The sequence below is a fragment of the Danio rerio genome, chromosome 5, assembly GCF_052040795.2.
Source record: "Danio rerio strain M-AB ecotype USA chromosome 5, GRCz13ab, whole genome shotgun sequence".
Taxonomy (NCBI): Eukaryota; Metazoa; Chordata; class Actinopteri; order Cypriniformes; family Danionidae; genus Danio; species Danio rerio.
This window is the reverse complement of record NC_141025.1, coordinates 3,671,625-3,689,302: the sequence shown is the minus strand read 5'-3', so window position 1 is coordinate 3,689,302 and position 17,678 is coordinate 3,671,625. Positions and strand designations below refer to the sequence as shown.

At 35.1% G+C, this 17,678-nt stretch overlaps 1 protein-coding gene and 1 long non-coding RNA gene across 39 annotated transcripts in view; one reads left to right on the top strand and one right to left on the bottom strand.

The window, feature by feature from the left end:
* tspoap1 (TSPO associated protein 1) overlaps window positions 1-9,586 on the top strand; it is a 252,455-nt gene extending 242,869 nt beyond the window's left edge. For 18 of the 38 annotated variants that reach the window (XM_087253076.1, XM_087253075.1, XM_087253074.1 and 15 more), the window contains 5 exons: window positions 541-644; window positions 729-800; window positions 2,153-2,272; window positions 2,670-2,704; window positions 7,891-9,586. In XM_087253076.1, coding sequence (XP_087109202.1) covers window positions 541-644; window positions 729-800; window positions 2,153-2,272; window positions 2,670-2,702 — 329 coding nt within the window. In that variant the 3' untranslated portion in view covers window positions 2,703-2,704; window positions 7,891-9,586. The remainder of the gene's footprint in view (window positions 1-540; window positions 645-728; window positions 801-2,152; window positions 2,273-2,669; window positions 2,705-7,890) is intronic. The other 20 variants (XM_087253071.1, XM_087253069.1, XM_087253067.1 and 17 more) reach the window with 3 other exon arrangements.
* The window catches only part of LOC147843792 (uncharacterized), a 1,319,745-nt gene that overhangs the window by 1,076,089 nt on the left and 225,978 nt on the right, over window positions 1-17,678 (bottom strand). The window lies entirely within an intron of this gene.

The following is a 17,678-nucleotide window of genomic DNA, read 5'->3' as shown; positions in this document are numbered from 1 at the left end:
TTTTTATATTCAATTATTATTTTATTTTATTTTAGCAATATTATTATTATTTATTTTTATATTCAATTATTATTTTATTTTATTTAAGCAATATTATTATTATTTATTTTTATATTTAATTATTATTTTATTTTATTTTAGCAATATTTGCTTTTTAGAACTGATTTTCAGATGAAGAGGTCAGTTCATCAGGTATAATTAAACTGCATAACAAACAATTAAATTTAACTTAATTATTAAGAATTTGTATTTTATTTTATTATTTATTTCAGCAATATTTGTTTTTTAAAAAAGAGGGCAGTTCTTCAGATAAGTTCTGCATAGTAAACAATTTAATTAAATGTAATTATTTAGATTTTTTAATTAAATTTTATTACATTTTTATTTTTTATTTTTTTTCGTAATATTTGGTAAAAAAGGTGGTCTTTTTATTTTAGCCGAAAACATTTAATGCACTTACACACTTAAGCTGTGTTTCTAAAAAATCATTTAAAACCCAAAAATGTTATAAATTCAATACATTTTGTAAATGTGCCTCAGATCTGAGTCGCTCTGCTGCACCGCCGGCCGGTTCCAGACCCCGCAGGATGGTGGCCATCTTTGATTACGACCCCAGAGAAAGCTCTCCTAATGCAGACATAGAGGTGCTGTTATGAAGGCCTAATGAAGGCTCATTACAGTAGTATATCTAGTGTTTATTTGAGTGTAATCTTGTGCTGTTTCTGCAGGCTGAGCTGACCTTCAGTGCGGGAGACGTCATTTATGTGTTCGGGGAAATGGACGACGACGGCTTCTACTACGTCAGTTTATTTCAGCACCATTTCTCTCTGTTCATGTTTTGATTCTGTTCTGATGTAGAGCTGCACAATATATCATGTCAGCATTGATATCTCAATGTGTGCATCTACAATAGTCAGCGCCGGATATGCAATGCTGAGTCGGGATCATAGCCTCAGTTGAAAACACATTTGAGGATCGATTGCTGAAATAATCCATCAGAAGGCAAATGAAATGCATTTATAGTGGATCCAAATAGGAATTACTTGTCGAGATACTATCGGTCTTACTTAATTTAAGTACAAAGTGCAAAAAAGGTGCTCATTGCATGTTAGAAATCAACAAAATGGTGTCCAACGCCTATGAAACTAAGCACATCTTCAGCTTATTCCCTTATTCATCAGTGGTCGCCACAACAGAATGAACCGCCAACTATTCCAGCATATGTTTTACACAGCGAATGCCCTTCCAGCTGCAACCCAGTATTGGGAAACACCCATACACACTCATTCTCACACACACGGTCCCACTTTATATTGCACTGCGATGTGTAGTTACATTTTTTGAGAGGTGCACGTCGGTGACGACGACGGCCACGGCGAAGGGCTATGCGCCAGCGCCGTAGCATACGCCGGTGTTTGACGCAGAAGTATAAATCAGCCTTAACCCACCCTTAAACCTACCCATGCCACCAAACCTGTCCATAACCCAACCTCTATCCCAACTCTAAAGCACCCCAAGTGTTCTCAAATACATTATAAACACAGTGAGTACATTGAATTTATTTTTCTGATGTAAGTACATAGTAGTTGTGGACACTTAATATAAAGTGGGACCACACACACACACACACACTCTCATACACTACGGCCAATTTAGTTAATCAATTCCCATATTGACCTTATTCTAAAATGTGGAAGTGCGCCGATTGTCTTAGAACTTCCGTTTCAGTCGCCTATGGGATAAATGACAAGAAGTAATAAACGACAAAAAACGGTCAAACTACTTGCTCTACAAACTAATTTTTGCATGACTATACAGACCAAGTATAATAATATAAGAAGGAAATATCAGTTTGCAACATCCAACAGCGAAACGAGCAGTTTTTAATGTCTAAAAATGAATGGAAGTGAATGGAAGTGTGTTAAGATGCTCAACAGATGTGACTGTGATTGGCTGTAAAGGTTATCAGTTCTGTTCACCAAAAACAATCATGCTGGACACTTATTATAGATATGTTAATCTTTGCATCATCAGATTATGTTATATTAGGCTTGGTAAATAGTATGAATGTATTGTGTGATGATCATGCACAAATAAATGACTGAAGCAAAGCTGCAGTGCATGATGGGGTTTATTTTGTTGGTGTTTTCAGGGTGATCTCAATGGACACAAAGGCCTCGTACCCTCAAACTTCCTCCAAGCCTATCCGGAAACTGAAGAGGAGACACCACGGACAGAGCAAGCAGTGACTGAGAGCCGCAGAGACTCACAGGTGTGTGTGTGTGCGTGCGTGCGTACGTGCGTGCGTGCGTGCCGTGCGTGCGTGCCGTGCGTGCGTGCCGTGCGTGCGTGCGTGCGTGCGTGCGTTAGGGCTGCACAATATATTGTTTCAGCATCAATATTGCAATGTGTGCAATAGTCACATCGCAAGATATGCAACGTTGAGTCTGAATTTTAGTTGATTAGGTGCCTCAGAATTGTATTTAATTATAATTACTCAATGTTTTTGTAATATCGTGCAGCCCTTGTGTGTAATGCATGTATTAACGTTAATCATTGCATGCTCTTTTTTTCCATTGTGTTGTGTCCATCATTGATTAACAGCATCCGTTGTTCTGCATGTGCTCTTATGTGTGTGTGTGTGTGTTTTATTTCTGCATGGTTTTCAGAAGCACAGGAGAGGTGTTCATTTTAAACAGTAACCGTAAGTCTTTTAGAGATCTGTCCTGCTGTAAACCCTCTCTCTCCTCTTAAACACTGTCCTGTATATGTTGTGAAAAAGTGTTTGCCCCTTACTGATTTCTTGTTTTTTGTTTAGTTTGTTTTTGCATGTGTCACACTTTAATGTTTCCGATCATCAAACTAATTGAAATATTAGTCAAAGATAGCTCGAGTAAACACGTCATGCAGTGTTTAAAAAAAGAAAACAAGATACAAAAATACTACATATATACAATACATGCACATATATTATGTTAAAACAAGCGTTTATTCTGCGGCGTGGTGGCGCAGTGGTTAGCAATGTCGCCTCACAGCAAGAAGGTCGCTGGTTCCAGTGCCAGCTGAGTGAGTTGGCGTTTCTGTGTGGAGTTTGCACGTTTTTCTCGTGTTGGCGTGGGTTTCCTCCGGGTGCTCTGGTTTCCCCCACAAGTCCAAACACATGCGCTATAGGGGAATTGGGTAAGCTAAATTGTCCCTAGTGTATGTGTGTGAATGAGTGTGTATGGCCGGAAGGGCATCCGCTGCGTAAAACATGCTGAATGAGCTGGCGGTTCATTCTGCTGGGGCGACTTTTGATTAATAAAGGTACTAAGCCGAAAATAAGTGAATGACAGGATGAAAACGTTTATTCTGAGTGCGATTAAGCACTAAAAGCACTAAAAATGATACATTTAGTTGAAATGTTGCCAATTTTAGTTTATTTGTTTGCATCATTAAAATTTATTTTTCTATTCCTAAACATCTTTAGTGACCAAAATCTTATTGTAATAAATATATCTGTTTAATAAAATTGATTTGTTTAAAGGCAGCTAAATATACTGTCTATATTCACTGAGAAATTGATAAAAATATTAGTTTTTTAAAAGTGGTGTACTGAAGTCTGAATTATTAGCCCTCCTGAATTATTAGCCCCTTTCTATATTTTCCCCCAATTTAAGCACTTTTCTAAACATAATAGTTTTAATAACTCATTTCTAATAACAAATATATATATATATATATATATATATATATATATATATATATATATATATATATATATATATATACATACATATATATATATATATATATATATATATATATATATATATATATATATATATATATATATATATACATATATATACATACATATATATATATATATATATATATATATATATATATACATACATATATATATATATATATATATATATATATATATATATATATATATATATACATATACATATATATATATATATATATATATATATATATATACATATATACATATATACATATACATATATATACATACATACATGCATATATATATATACATACATGCATATATATATATATATATATATATATATATATATATATATATATATATATATATATGTGTGTGTGTGTGTGTGTATATATATATATATATATATATATATATATATATGTATATATATATACAGTTTAAGTCACAATTATTAGCCTCCCTTTGATTTTTCTTTTTTAAATATTTCCTAAATGATGTTAAACAGATTCAGGAAATTTTCACAGTGTGTCTGATAATATTTTTTCTTCTGGAGAAAGTCTTTTTTGTTTTCTTTTGGCTAGAATAAAAGCAGTTCTTAATTTTTTTTAAAACCATTTTAAGGTCAAAATTAGATTAGAGATTAGATTCAACTTTATTGTCATTACACAAGTACAAGGCAACGAAATGCAGTTTAGGTCTAACCAGCAGTGCAATAGCAGCAAATGCATGATACAGGTATAAGTTATAAAGTGCAGTTATAGAAAACTCTGGTGATATTTACAGATGGATGTACTATCAACATTATATACAGGTTGTATTAGCAACTTTAAATTAAGTTTTTTTTTAAGTCTACAGAACAAACCATTGTTATACAGTAACTTGCCTAATTACCCTAACCTGCCTAGTTAACCTGATTAACCTAGTTAAGCCTTTAATAGTCACTTTAAGCTGAATGCTAGTGTCTTGAAAAAATATATAGTCAAATATTTTGTGCTGTCATCATATCAAAGATAAAATGAATCAGTTATTAGAGATGAGTAGGGCCAGACAGAATCTGTGGACATTTTGTTTCTGCAGAGAATTTTGTGAACAATCTGTGGATTTATGCGATATGATTTTACAAGTATCATAAAGAAAAACTTAATAAATGAAATAAAAAGTAATAAATCTGTAGCTTTTATTTAATGTTTACAATGCAAATCCAATTAGATCCACTTATTAGGTAATCAAAGCAAGTCCCTCATATAGTATATCTAGTAAAAGACATATTACTAAAGAACATATTACTTTAAAAACTGTATTGTAAAAAAAAATCAAATCAACATTTTAATATTAATTTTATCACAACAATATTAGTGAAATTAATTTACAAATTGAATAAATATAAATTTACACACATTTACAAGTAAACATATACACATATACAAGTAAATACAGACTTAATGATGGGCAAAAAAATCTGCGGATTTCTGTGCGTGCAGATTCTGTGTGGGCCTAGAAAAATGAGTTATTAAGCGCTTCATAATCATAAGGGGGGTCTCTCTACACCACCTCCTGTGTGCAGCATCCACTTGGATGGTGCAACTGCAGCCACTGGACACTGGCGCCAGTGCACTTACCCCACACCAACTATAGGTGGAGTGGAGAGACGGTGATAGAGCCATTCAGTGGATGGGGTTGATTGGAAGGCCATGATCAGTAATGGCAGATGGAGGGAATTTGGCCAGGACACTGGGGTTACATACACCCCTACTCTTTACCAGAAGTGCCATGGGATTTTTAATGATCACAGAGAGTCAGAAGCTCAGTTTAACGTCTCATCTGAAAGACGGCGCTCACTGACAGTGTAGTGTCCCCTTCACTATACTGGGGCATTAGGACTCACACAGACCACAGGTTGAGCGCCCCCTGCTGTTCTCACTAACACCACTGCCAACAGCAAGTTTTCCCATGTGGTCTCCCATCCAGGTACTGACCAGGCTCAGCCCTGCTTAGCTTCAGTGAGTAAAAACTCTTGGATTGTGGAGTGATATGACTGTGGCTATGTTACAACCTTTTTGATGTTAGTCTAGGGCAGAGGTTCCCAAACTTTTCAGCCTGCGACCCCTAATATGACGATGCCAGTGACTCGCGACCCCCAATATCCTGGTTATGAATACAGAAACCTTGCATGCAATGTCACACACACATCAATACACCCATGGATATTCTTCGTTTAATGTCAGTGCTGTAAATGGGCCAGAAACTTTAACCTGGTGTTATAAAATCAATCTGCTGCATCTGACGCTATTGCTGTGTCTTCAATATAATGTAACTACCACTGGGGTTGCAATCAAATAGAACTAGTAACTATAAGCTACTATAGTAACTATATAGTAATTATAAACAACTATATTTTTCTCTTCAGTAGGTTATGGATAAAATATGGTATTCTTATATGATTTAATAATAATAAATAGATTTTTTTAAATCACCAGGCGACCCCCCCTTTATTGTCCCACGACCCCTCGAGGGGTCCCGACCCCCACTTTGAGAACCACTGGTCTAGGGTAAAATTAATAACATTTAAAAGGTGTGGTACCTTTACAAGATGATGGGTGAAAACAAAAGACACAAACAACAAAACTGCCAACAAAAGTGATTTAATGTACAAAAAAGTGAAATCAGAATAATGCCCAAATATATATACAATAAGAAAAATATTTACAATAATAAAGTAACAAATTAAACAAAGTATCAAACAAAATTAGGTCAACTCAAGAGTAAGGGGACGCCAATGAAGCCAAATCAAAGAAATAAATATAACAAAACAATTCTAACTCATAAGCAAACCCCTTACCTCGCTAGAAACATGAAAAGAAAAGGAAAAGAAAAATCTTCAGCGTCGAGCGCCGTAAACTTACCTATTCTGAACTAAAAACAAAACAAATACATAAGTGGCATTCACTTTCTTACCTGGTGTTTTAAACAATGGATTGACTATGTGTATGTAAGATGGAAGTCGTACGACATCTTCCCTGTCCGCCTTACTCTGAGGACAAAGTGAACTCTCAATAATCTGTTTTAGGTTTGAGCAGGTGAGAGTTGTGCCAAAGTAACAAACAAACAATCGAATATAAATGTACAGAAATCACAAAGTCGTTCAAAAATGGGCAGAAAATATACTAAATAATTTTATCCAAACGAAAGTTAAACAAAATTAACGAATAACAAAATCATGTCGGCAAAAATACACAAAAACGGGATCAAAGGAAAAGCGCGCTGTCATCCGCTCTCCCTGGCGTCCTTATATGTGACAGCGCCACGTCACCCAATGATGTGTGACTGGTCTCCTGACCAATCAGATTCCGCGAAGGCGGACCTAAAGGATGTGACAGGTAGAGATGGGGAGATAGAAAGAGAGGGAGAGAGAACGGGACGCAAAAATTCCACCAATATACGGCAACCGTTACAGGCTACATGATGACAGTATAGATTGTTTGACTAGATATTTTTTAAGATACTAAAATATCTTAGTATCTAAAAAGATATTAAGCTCAAAGTGACTTTTATAATTATATTTATTAGAGGTTTTCATCCTTTGGTAGGACAGTAAAGTTGAGACAGGAATACACGGGGAGCAGAGATGGAAAGGTGGGAAGGATCAGGAAAGCACCTCAAGCTGGGAATCGAACTCGGGTCGCTGTGAGCACCTCAGTACTACATGTTGGCACACAGTACCACTAGGTTATTGGCGCTGACTTAAAGGGACTTTTAAGCGATTAATTAAGTTAATTAAGCAAGTTATTGTGATTAAGCAAGTCATTATATAACATGAGTGATTTGTTAAAACTAATATTGCTTAAGGGGGCTAATAATATTGACCTTAAATTGGTTTAAAACAATTGAAAACTTCCTTTATTCTAGCTGAAATAAAACAAAAAAGACTTTCCCCAGAAGAAAAAATATTATTGAAAATGCTGTAAAAAATTCCTGAATCTGTTTGGCAAATATTGGACAAAAAGTTAATTAAATTTAAAGGAAGGCAAATAATTCTGACATCAGCTCTATATTTCTTTAAATATATAATGTGACACATTAGTAAAGCATTGAAAAACGCATCTGGAAAGTGCTCACATTTGACCTGTGTCTGTTGTTTCCTGCAGACGAGCCAATCTGAATCCTCTGAACATCCGGATGCAGTGAGCGTCTCTCATCCAGAAGCTCATCCTGAATCCAGTCCCGGATCGAATGCGGAGCCGGACAGTAATCAACGGTTTCAGTCTCCACCCGAAAGTCCTCCATCACCCGACGCTGCTCAGCCAGAGAAAAAGAAGAAGAGCTTTTTCTCCAAAGGCAGGAGACTCTTCAGAAAACTGGGCTCCAGCAAGAAGGAATAGTCGAGCTGTGAGATCCAATCAGCTGCAGATTGCACTTTTAAAGGGACAGTTCCCCCGAAAATGAAGATTTACTCACTATTTATTCTGTGGTTGCAAAGTTTTTCTCTTCTGTTGAACACAAAAGAAGATACTTTGAAGAATGCTGAAAGGCCATTGACTTCCATACAATGGGGAATAAGTGTATTTGTGTTGTTTTTAGTACAAATATATAATAATTCTGATATCAAGAAGCATTTTCTGCACTTTGAAAAAATATTGTGTTGATTTCAGAAATAATTAGTAAAAAATAAATGTTATTTTTCATAAAACAAGTAAAATAACCTGCCAATGGAGTGAGCAAAATAATCGTGTTTTCACTTTTAATTAAGATTATTTTGCTGACCACATTGGCAGATTATTTAGCCTGTTTTAACGAGAAATTATCCTAATTTTGACTTAATATTTCTGAAAACGAGAGAATATTTTGTGCAGTCTAGAAAATTATTTTTGATTTAAGAATCTTTAGATATTTGGACTGGAAACAAGACAAAATCTCATTTTTTTTTAAATGTAGCAGGAAAAAACACCATGTAAGTCAATGGTTACAGGTTTCCAACATTTTTCAAAACATCTTCTATTGTGTTTGACAGAAGAAAGAAACTCTTAAAAGGTGTAAAACAAGTAATAAGGAGAGTAAATGCTAACAGAATTGTCATTTTTGGGTGAACTATCCCTTTAACTTGTATGTTGTTGTGTCTGTTTGAGTGCGTGTTGTTCGTGTAATGATAGGAGAGTCTGATAATGATGCAGATTTACCAGCGCTTTGGTGTGTTCGACTGTTTCTTCACAAATAATAATCGCAATCTCCTGTGGATATTAAAAAAATGGGTTTCATATAAACCCTTTAAGCTGTGACTAAAGCTCATGCCTGCTGAAAAGCTTCTCGTTATTATACAAATGCTACCAAAATATAGCTCAATATTCTCAATGAACCAATACCGCTTTAGAACCTGCTTTCGCTTATAATTCACAATCGCAAAATGCTTTCTTACTTAAGAGCTTTTGTCTTGTTTTTAGTTCAGATGTATGATGATTCTTAAATCAAGAAGCATTATTTAGACCAGGGGTGTCCAAAATCGGTCCTGGAGGGACGGAGTCCTGCAGATTTTAGCTCCAACTTGCCTCAACACACCTGCATGGATGTTTCTAGAAAGCCTAGTAAGAGCTTGATTAGCTAGCCCAGGTGTGTCTGATTGGGGTTGGAACTAAACTTTGCAGGACACCGGACCTCCAGGACTGAGTTTGGACATGCCTGTTCTAGACAGTCTTGTTTTTAGCAAAAATAGTGAGTTTAAAGCAAGCTAAATAATCTGCTTGTTAATGGGGTATATTTAATAATGTAATAATATTCATCATTCATTCATTTCCCTTCGCGTTAGTCCCTTTATTAATCAGAGGTCACCACAGCGGAATGAACTGCCAACTATTCCAGCATATGTTTTACACAGCGGATGCCCTTCCAGCTGCAACCCAGAAACATTCACACACACTCATACACACACACACACATGAAAAAGTGGGGACATTACATAGGTTTCCATTCATTTTATACCTTCCAAACCGTATATTATATTGCCCTCACCCCACCCTACCCCTAAACCCAACCATTACAGGACACTGTATGCAGCTTTACTCTCTGATTAAACTCATTCTGTAGGATTTATAAGCATTTTGAGAAATTATACAGATTATACAGATTACATTATACAGATTTGTGTCCTGATTTGTCACAAAAACACGTACACACACACACTACACTTGTACACAACGACCAATTTAGTCAATCAATTCCCTTATAGCGCATGTGTTTGGACTGTGGGGGAAATCAGAGCACCCGGAGGAATCCCATGCCAACACGGGGAGAAAATGCAAACTCCACACAGAAATGACAACTAACCCAGCCGGGACTCAAGGCAGTTACTTTCTTACTGTGAGGCAACAGTGCTAACCACTGAGCCACCGTAATACAATAAAAATGTAATAAAATAATGGGAAAGTAAAACAAACTTGACATTTTTCTTACACCAGGGTGTCCTTGGGGCTCTTAAAAAGTTTCAAATTTTAGACCTTAAAAAAATCTTTAATTCACTCAAATATTGTCTTAAATTATTTTAAATGGGTCTTAATTTTCCAATCAGGCCAACACTCATCAAATTACCAACAATACACCTTAACAAAACCTTTAACCAGAGTTAAATTTATTAAAATTAGAGTCTATGTATGCAACTAGAGTTTGATTGTTTGGATATCACCCTGCAGCCTAAGAGCGGTTGCTCACTGAAGCTAAGCACACTGAGCCTGGTCAGTACCTGGATGGGAGACCACATGGGAACACTAAGTTGCTGTTGGAAGTGGTGTTAGTGAGGCCAGTAGGGGGCGCTCAACCTGTGGTCTGTGTGAGTCCTAATGGCCCAGTGTAGTGAAGGAGACTCTATACTGTCAGTGAGCGCTGTCTATCAGATGAGACGTTAAACTGAGGTCCCGACTCTCTGTGGTCATTAAAAATCCCATGGCACTTCTGGTAAAGAGTTGGGCTGTAACCCCGGTGTCCAGGCCAAACTTCCTCCGTCGATCCTTACCGGTGATGCCCTCCCAATCATCCCCATCAATTGAATTGGCTCTATCACTGTCTCTCCACTCCACCAATAGCTGGTGTGTGATGAGCACACTGGCGCAGTTGTCCTGTGGCCGCCGTCGCATCATCCAAGTGGATGCTGCACACTGGTGGTGGTACGGAGAGACCCCTCTCATTAATGTGAAGCGCTTTGGCTGTATGGCCATACACAATAAATGCCCTATATAAATACACAATACAATACATCTTTGGAAAGGAAAAAAATGCTTAGTATTTAACTTTAACTTATACAGGATGTAAGTCTGAAATCATATTCATGATGATCTTCAAAATGTCTTACATTTGACTTGGTGGAACCTACCGAAACCCTGTACACCACACTCTCAGAAATCAAGGTGCGTGAGCTGTCACTGGGGTGGCACCTTTACAAAAGGTACAAATTTGTACCTAAAAGGTCCATATTAATACCTCAAGGGTACATATTAGCACCTAAAATGCACAAAAGTGTTCCTCTTAAGATTTGTGGGTACTAATCTAAGCTTTTAAGGTACCAATATGGACCCTTCAAGTACAAATGTGTACCTACAAATGTGTACCATTTCTACTTGAAGGGTCCATATTGGTAGCTTATATTAGTACCCACAAGTCTTAAGAGGAACACTTTTGTGCATTTTAGGTGCTAATATGTACCCTTGAGGTAATAATATGGACCTTTTAGGTACAAATGTATACCTTTTGAAAAGGTACCACCCCAGTGACAGCTCACGTACCTTGATTTCTGAGAGTGCATTGGTAGATTATGTAGCTTGTTTTAAGGGGGAAAACTCACTTCATTTTGACATCATTATGATTTGTTTTGTTTAATAAATGCTTGTTGATTTAAGAGTTGCACTGAAAGCAAGTAAGAAAAGCATGATTTTTCAGAGCTTCTTCACAAGTTGCAGGGCAAAGCACACTTAGAGGAGAAATGCTGACATGGAGATGTTTTTCCCAAGACTTTTTTTTTAGGAAAATAAAATGAAGGAGAGTGACTAAATATGTATTTTTATGTCACTGCAAAGATTTTTGCACTACTAGTTGGGTCCAAGACTGCAGAACTGTGTCCGTTTAGCTGTTTTATGTTGCTTTTGTTACTATAAAAGGCTGATCAAATCATTAATTCTCCATTGAAAGTGAATCAATAAGACATGCAGCTGAATGCATATATTGTCAGTGATGTGCTCATGTTCTACTGATGATATTATATTCATATTTTGTTTCTGTGTTCTTACTTAGAGTTTTTGTCTCGTTTCTAGTCCAAATATCTAATAGTGCTTTAATCAAGAAGCATTTTCGGTAACACTTTATAATTACACACTATAAATCAATTATTATGCATTAGTAAATAGTGAATTCATTATCTGTTAAGCATTAACTCTACATTAATAAACGTTAGTGTTGTAAACTTCTAAGAGCCCACAAAAAACCAGGGAGAATCTTTCGGTTGTCTTCAAAGCAGAATCCTTTTTAATAAGAGGAACTCAGCGTGGCTGTGGCGTCATCGAAAGCAAACTCTCAACTCCACAGCAAAACATAATACATTTTATACATCTTACAGCATGTAGGTGGGGTCAGTCATGGGGGACAGTAAAACAAAGCATGCAAATGAAGTCTGGGTGCCATGGTGATCTCATCAATAGATAAGTACATCATTACAACAATGTGCAAATGATGTTCTGGAGACAGGGAATACAATAGATACAGCCATGCTGTGAAACCATTAATTACATCACTTTAGCATACAAATGAAGTCTGTAGTCAGCAAGGCAAAGGTTAAATGTTCCTCCTATATGGCATGTCAATGAAATGATTTAATTAAAAAAAACCAAAGAAAATAACTTTTCAGTTATACGTAGAGTATTGTTCATTTGGAATTAGATGCTAGAAATTTATATTTCCACATTAGTAAGCAGTTTATAACTGCAGCTACATATTAACATAGTTAACTAATATGTTAATAAATGCTTTATTAACTCAACTTCATACAGTTTTGTGACCTAATCTAAAGTGAGGACTATTTATGCTTTATTAATCCCTTATAAATGACTATTAAAGTCTCAGAATCAAATGAACAAAACATCTTTGCAATGTTTTCTAAAAAGTACAATTTTGATAAAGTTTAAACATTGCTGAATAACAGGAGTGTCAAAATACAACATCCAACTGAATAAAACAACAGCAACAACAACATAGTAATTTAACAATATAATAAGATGCAATGTTTAAACTCTACAGTGATTTTATTTTAGATCAGGTTGCAAAGATTTATTTTTTATTTGAAATCAATGAATTGGACATTATGAAGGACGAATAAATGAATAGAAATGAATAATCTTATTCTTTTTGTTTATCATTTAACTGAGCCTTTATTTGTCATTTATAAGGGATTTATAAAGCATGAATAGTCCTCACTTTAGATTAGGTCACAAAACTAGATGAAGTTGAGTTAATAAAGCATTTATTAACATGTATAGTAACCATTAATAAATGCCTGAATAATAAGACATATAAACATTGATTTCAATAGTTTATTAATCATTTACTAACTCATTCTGAATGATCCTAAAAACCCTCAACTACTCTCAAACACAACTGGTTTGTAAATAATGCAATACTTAATTTAGTACTGAAATATAAATCATTAACAAAGTATGAAACTATGATTATTAAGCACATTTTAAATATGTTTGCAAGTCAAGAATAGAGCATTTGTAGCTGCAGTTATAAACTGCTTACTAACGTTTATTAATGTAGACTTAATGCTTAACAGATAATGAATTCACTATTTGCTAATGCTTAATAAATGATTTATAGTGTGTACTTATTATAAAGTGTTACCGCATTTTCTAGACGAGCAGAAAATATTGTCTTGTTTTCACAAATAACGAGGCAAAGTTAAGTGAGTTTTTTTCTTTAAACAAGCAAAATAATCTGACAATGGGGTGAGTAACATAATCTTATGTCAAAGGGAAGAACAAGATTATTTCTCTGACCCCATTGGCATTTGGCTTGTTTAAGTAAAATCTCCCCTAATTTTGACTCATTATTCCTGTTAACAAAACCATATTGTTCTGCTAGTCTAGAAAATACTTCTTGATTTAAGAATTTGAACACTACCTGACAAAAGTCTTGTCGCTTATTCAAGTTTTAGGATCAACAAATAATAAGTTGACTTCTAGTTGATCATTTGGTTATAGAAGTGGCTTAAATGAAAGGCAAAGGCCTCTAGATTTTGCTTATTTGAGCACAATTAAATATGATCATGCTTTGATTATTAATAATGTCATTAGGACAGTAAGCTCTGACTCTGCTTAGACTAAAGTCTCATCACTGAACAGAAATAATGTCCAGTATAGAATATAAAGTCCTGCTGCAGTGGAGACCGAATGAATATTGTGTCTGACTCCATCATGAGCTTGGAGGACTGCATCCATACATCTCTGACATGACTCAAATCACTGATTAATAAAGTCATCTGGAATGAAGGAGAAAGCGTTCCTGCAGGACTCCCAGAGTTCATCAAGACTCTTTGTGTTCATCTTTACGCCTCCTCCTTCATCATGCTCAATAATGTTCATGTCTGGTGACTGGGCTGGCCAATCCTGGAGCAGCTTGACCTTCTCTGCTTTCAGGAGCTTTGATGTGGAGGCTGAAGTATGAGAAGGAGCGCTATCCTGCTGGAGAATTGTGCCTCTCCTGTGGTTTGTAATGTAATGGGCAGCACAGATGTCTTGATAGCTCAATCTGTTGATGTTGATCATCCACTCTGCAGATCTCTCGCACACCCCCATACTGAATGTAACCCCAAACCATGTTGTTTCCTTTACCAAACTTGACTGATTTCTGTGAGAATCTTAGTCCATGCTGGTTCCAGTAGGTCTTCTGTAGTATTTGTGAAGATTGGGATGCAGATCAACAGATCAAGTCAACCTTCTGCCACTTTTGCAAATGATCAACTAGAAGTCAAGTTGTTATCTGCAATCGACGAGGGGTTTGTCAGGTAGTGTAGATATTTGGACTAGAAACAAGACAAAAACTCTAGTAAGAAAAGCATTGTTTGCTTGCAGTATTAACTGTTATCAGGACTTAATTTGTGCTGGAACATTCCGGATCCATTACCTCGGAAATCTGATCCGATACCTTATTTTGACAATCCCCCTCCTCAGACGCCCAACCCCCCCCAACCCCCCCACCGCTCTCCACTGTCAAGTGTGACACCTCTACATTCTCGGGTAACATGCCCGGTTTGTTACCCCGATCTGTTCCAGGACTTCACAAATTAAGCACTGACTGTTATCAATGTACATGCATACGGTAACACTTTACATCACAGGTCTATCTTTGTTAATGTGTCCAGCAATGTGCAATACATTTTATTTCACAGGCATTCATTTTTATTCATATATAGTTTTGTCAGTGCATTACTGTTTAATTTTAATAATGCATTGATAAGTGTTAAAATCAGCATACAGTATAGTATGATACTGAACTTAATCACTTCTGTTAACAAAGGAAACCTTATCTAAAGTGTTACCAGTCTGCTTAGTCTGTAAAAACACAAACAATACACTTACTATCATTCATTAGCATGCTGTACATGTTTTATTGATGCGTAATGAACTTTATTTGAGCTCAATTTCGCCTTTTCTCGTGGAACTCGACAGTAATATGTTGAAAAACTCAAAGGGTAGGCTTTTTTTTTTGCATGAGCTCTGTTTTAATGTTCTCATGATGTAATTATGTACTTCCTCTTTCCTTTTCCTCCGTTTTAGGAGTGTTGTAAAGGCATGTGAACGCTGCATATCGCAATGCTAGCATTAGATTTAGTGTGTTTTACGGGGCTCGTCTCTCAGGTTGAACTTTTGCATCTCTTAATTCAATTAATAAAAACCACACTATACATCTGCTGCCAAAAACAGCCAATCACAGAGCGCCAGGCGGTCAGAGGGGCGGGGCTACTGCTGAAACACGCTCTCAGACGGGAAGCAGATGAACGTTTCTGCTTCTCTGAAACTCTGCGAAAATGATTTGCTTGCTCAGTAGTTTTGTCCTTTTCCAGCGCAGATATATCTCAGCATCAGCTGCATTTACATGAGAAGCTTTTAGGTCAGCGAGTGCTTAAAAGCAGAGAGAAACTAATGTGGTTGTGGGAGGAGGAATGTCACTTCTTTTACTTGTGAATTAATTGTTTTCTGACTCCATTAGGCAGATTTTTTTAATGGTTTCACTTACTTTATAAGCATTTTTTATATTACTATTCTTGAGTTTAAGAATGTTTATTCTGGCAAAGCAGACAGAAATAATGAAAAATTAATAGAGAACTCATAACAAACATTCCAAAATTACATTTAAACAAAAAATAATAATAAATTTCATTTAAATATCTACACATTATTTAAATGATTTAAGATTCATTTACTTAAGAATTTAATATTTTTAATATTTTTAAAAATATTTTAAATGGTAATATTTTGTTAATTATATTTAGACATGCAGAGCTCAGCGTAATTGTGTACAGCCCATTTTGAAATGAATATTTTCCTCCATTTCTCAGTGAAAATAGGCAATGTATTTTGGTGCATTTAAACAAAAAAGATTAAAAATAACATTTAAATTGATAAAATAACATTTAATAACATTTAGGTCATCCAAACTTATTTATAAATTGAAAGGTAATACAATTAATTTAAAGCAAAACATTGCAAAAATCAATCACAACCTACAAAATTTCAGCTAAGTTTTTCTTTTTTCTTCTCTTGATTTCTCCTCTTTTTTTAAATTAGTATTTAATATTTTCTATGACATATCAATTTAGTGCACTAGTTTTTGGACAGTTATTGTATTGTTAGATTAGCTCCAGATTTGGCTTCAGTACTGACTAATTTAATGTATATGCACAAATATAATATTGTAGAGCTTCCTATTAAAAATATGAATTTAAAAGAGAGATTTGTGAGGGGTGTGCTTATATATGCTGAGCACTGTATGTATGTGTATTATATATTATACATATATATAATATATTATATATTAATTATTTATAAAAAAAATTTAATAGTTTTATTTATTTATTTTTTTTCCAAATTAATTTTGTTTATTTTCTCTCATTTGGATATTTAATTATTTTGTATTTAGGCTTGAAAAAAATGAATTCTGATGTATTTTCCGAAACCCTGCTTCTCAGTAAGTGTATGTTAATGTAAAACATTAGTTTTAATGTTTCGATTTAATGTTTGACTCACTTTTTAAGCATGTAAGTTTGATTCTTCTGTAAATTTAACTTGAGTTTAAGAATGTTCAGATATTTGTCTTGGCAAAGCAGACAGAAATACTGTGATATTAATACAGAGCGCATAGCAAATAACAAAATTACTCATAACAAAAATTATATTTCAGCAAAAGAACTCAATTTCCTTTAAATACCTAAACATTTTTTCACACACACATTTATTTTCTATTTTTTTTCTTTTTATTTTTCTGTTCTGTTTTATTTTTCTAATTAAAATATATAAAAGTTAAATATTTATTGACCATTTAAATAGCTGCTTTCTCATTGTTATTCCAGTCTTTATTGCTTTTATTGCTATACCAATAATAATAATAATAATAACAATAATAATAATAATAATAATAATAATGTAGACGGCGAGGCAGTGGTGCAGTAGGTAGTGCTGTCGCCTCACAGCAAGAAGGTCGCTGGGTCGCTGGTTCGAACCTCGACTCAGTTTGTGTTTCTGTGTGGAGTTTGCATGTTCTCCCTGTGTTCGCGTGGGTTTCCTCCGGGTGCTCCGGTTTCCCCCACAGTCCAAACACATGCGGTACAGATGAATTGGGTAGGCTAAATTGTCCGTAGTGTATGAGTGTGTGTGTTTATGTGTGTGTGGATGTTTCCCAGAGATGG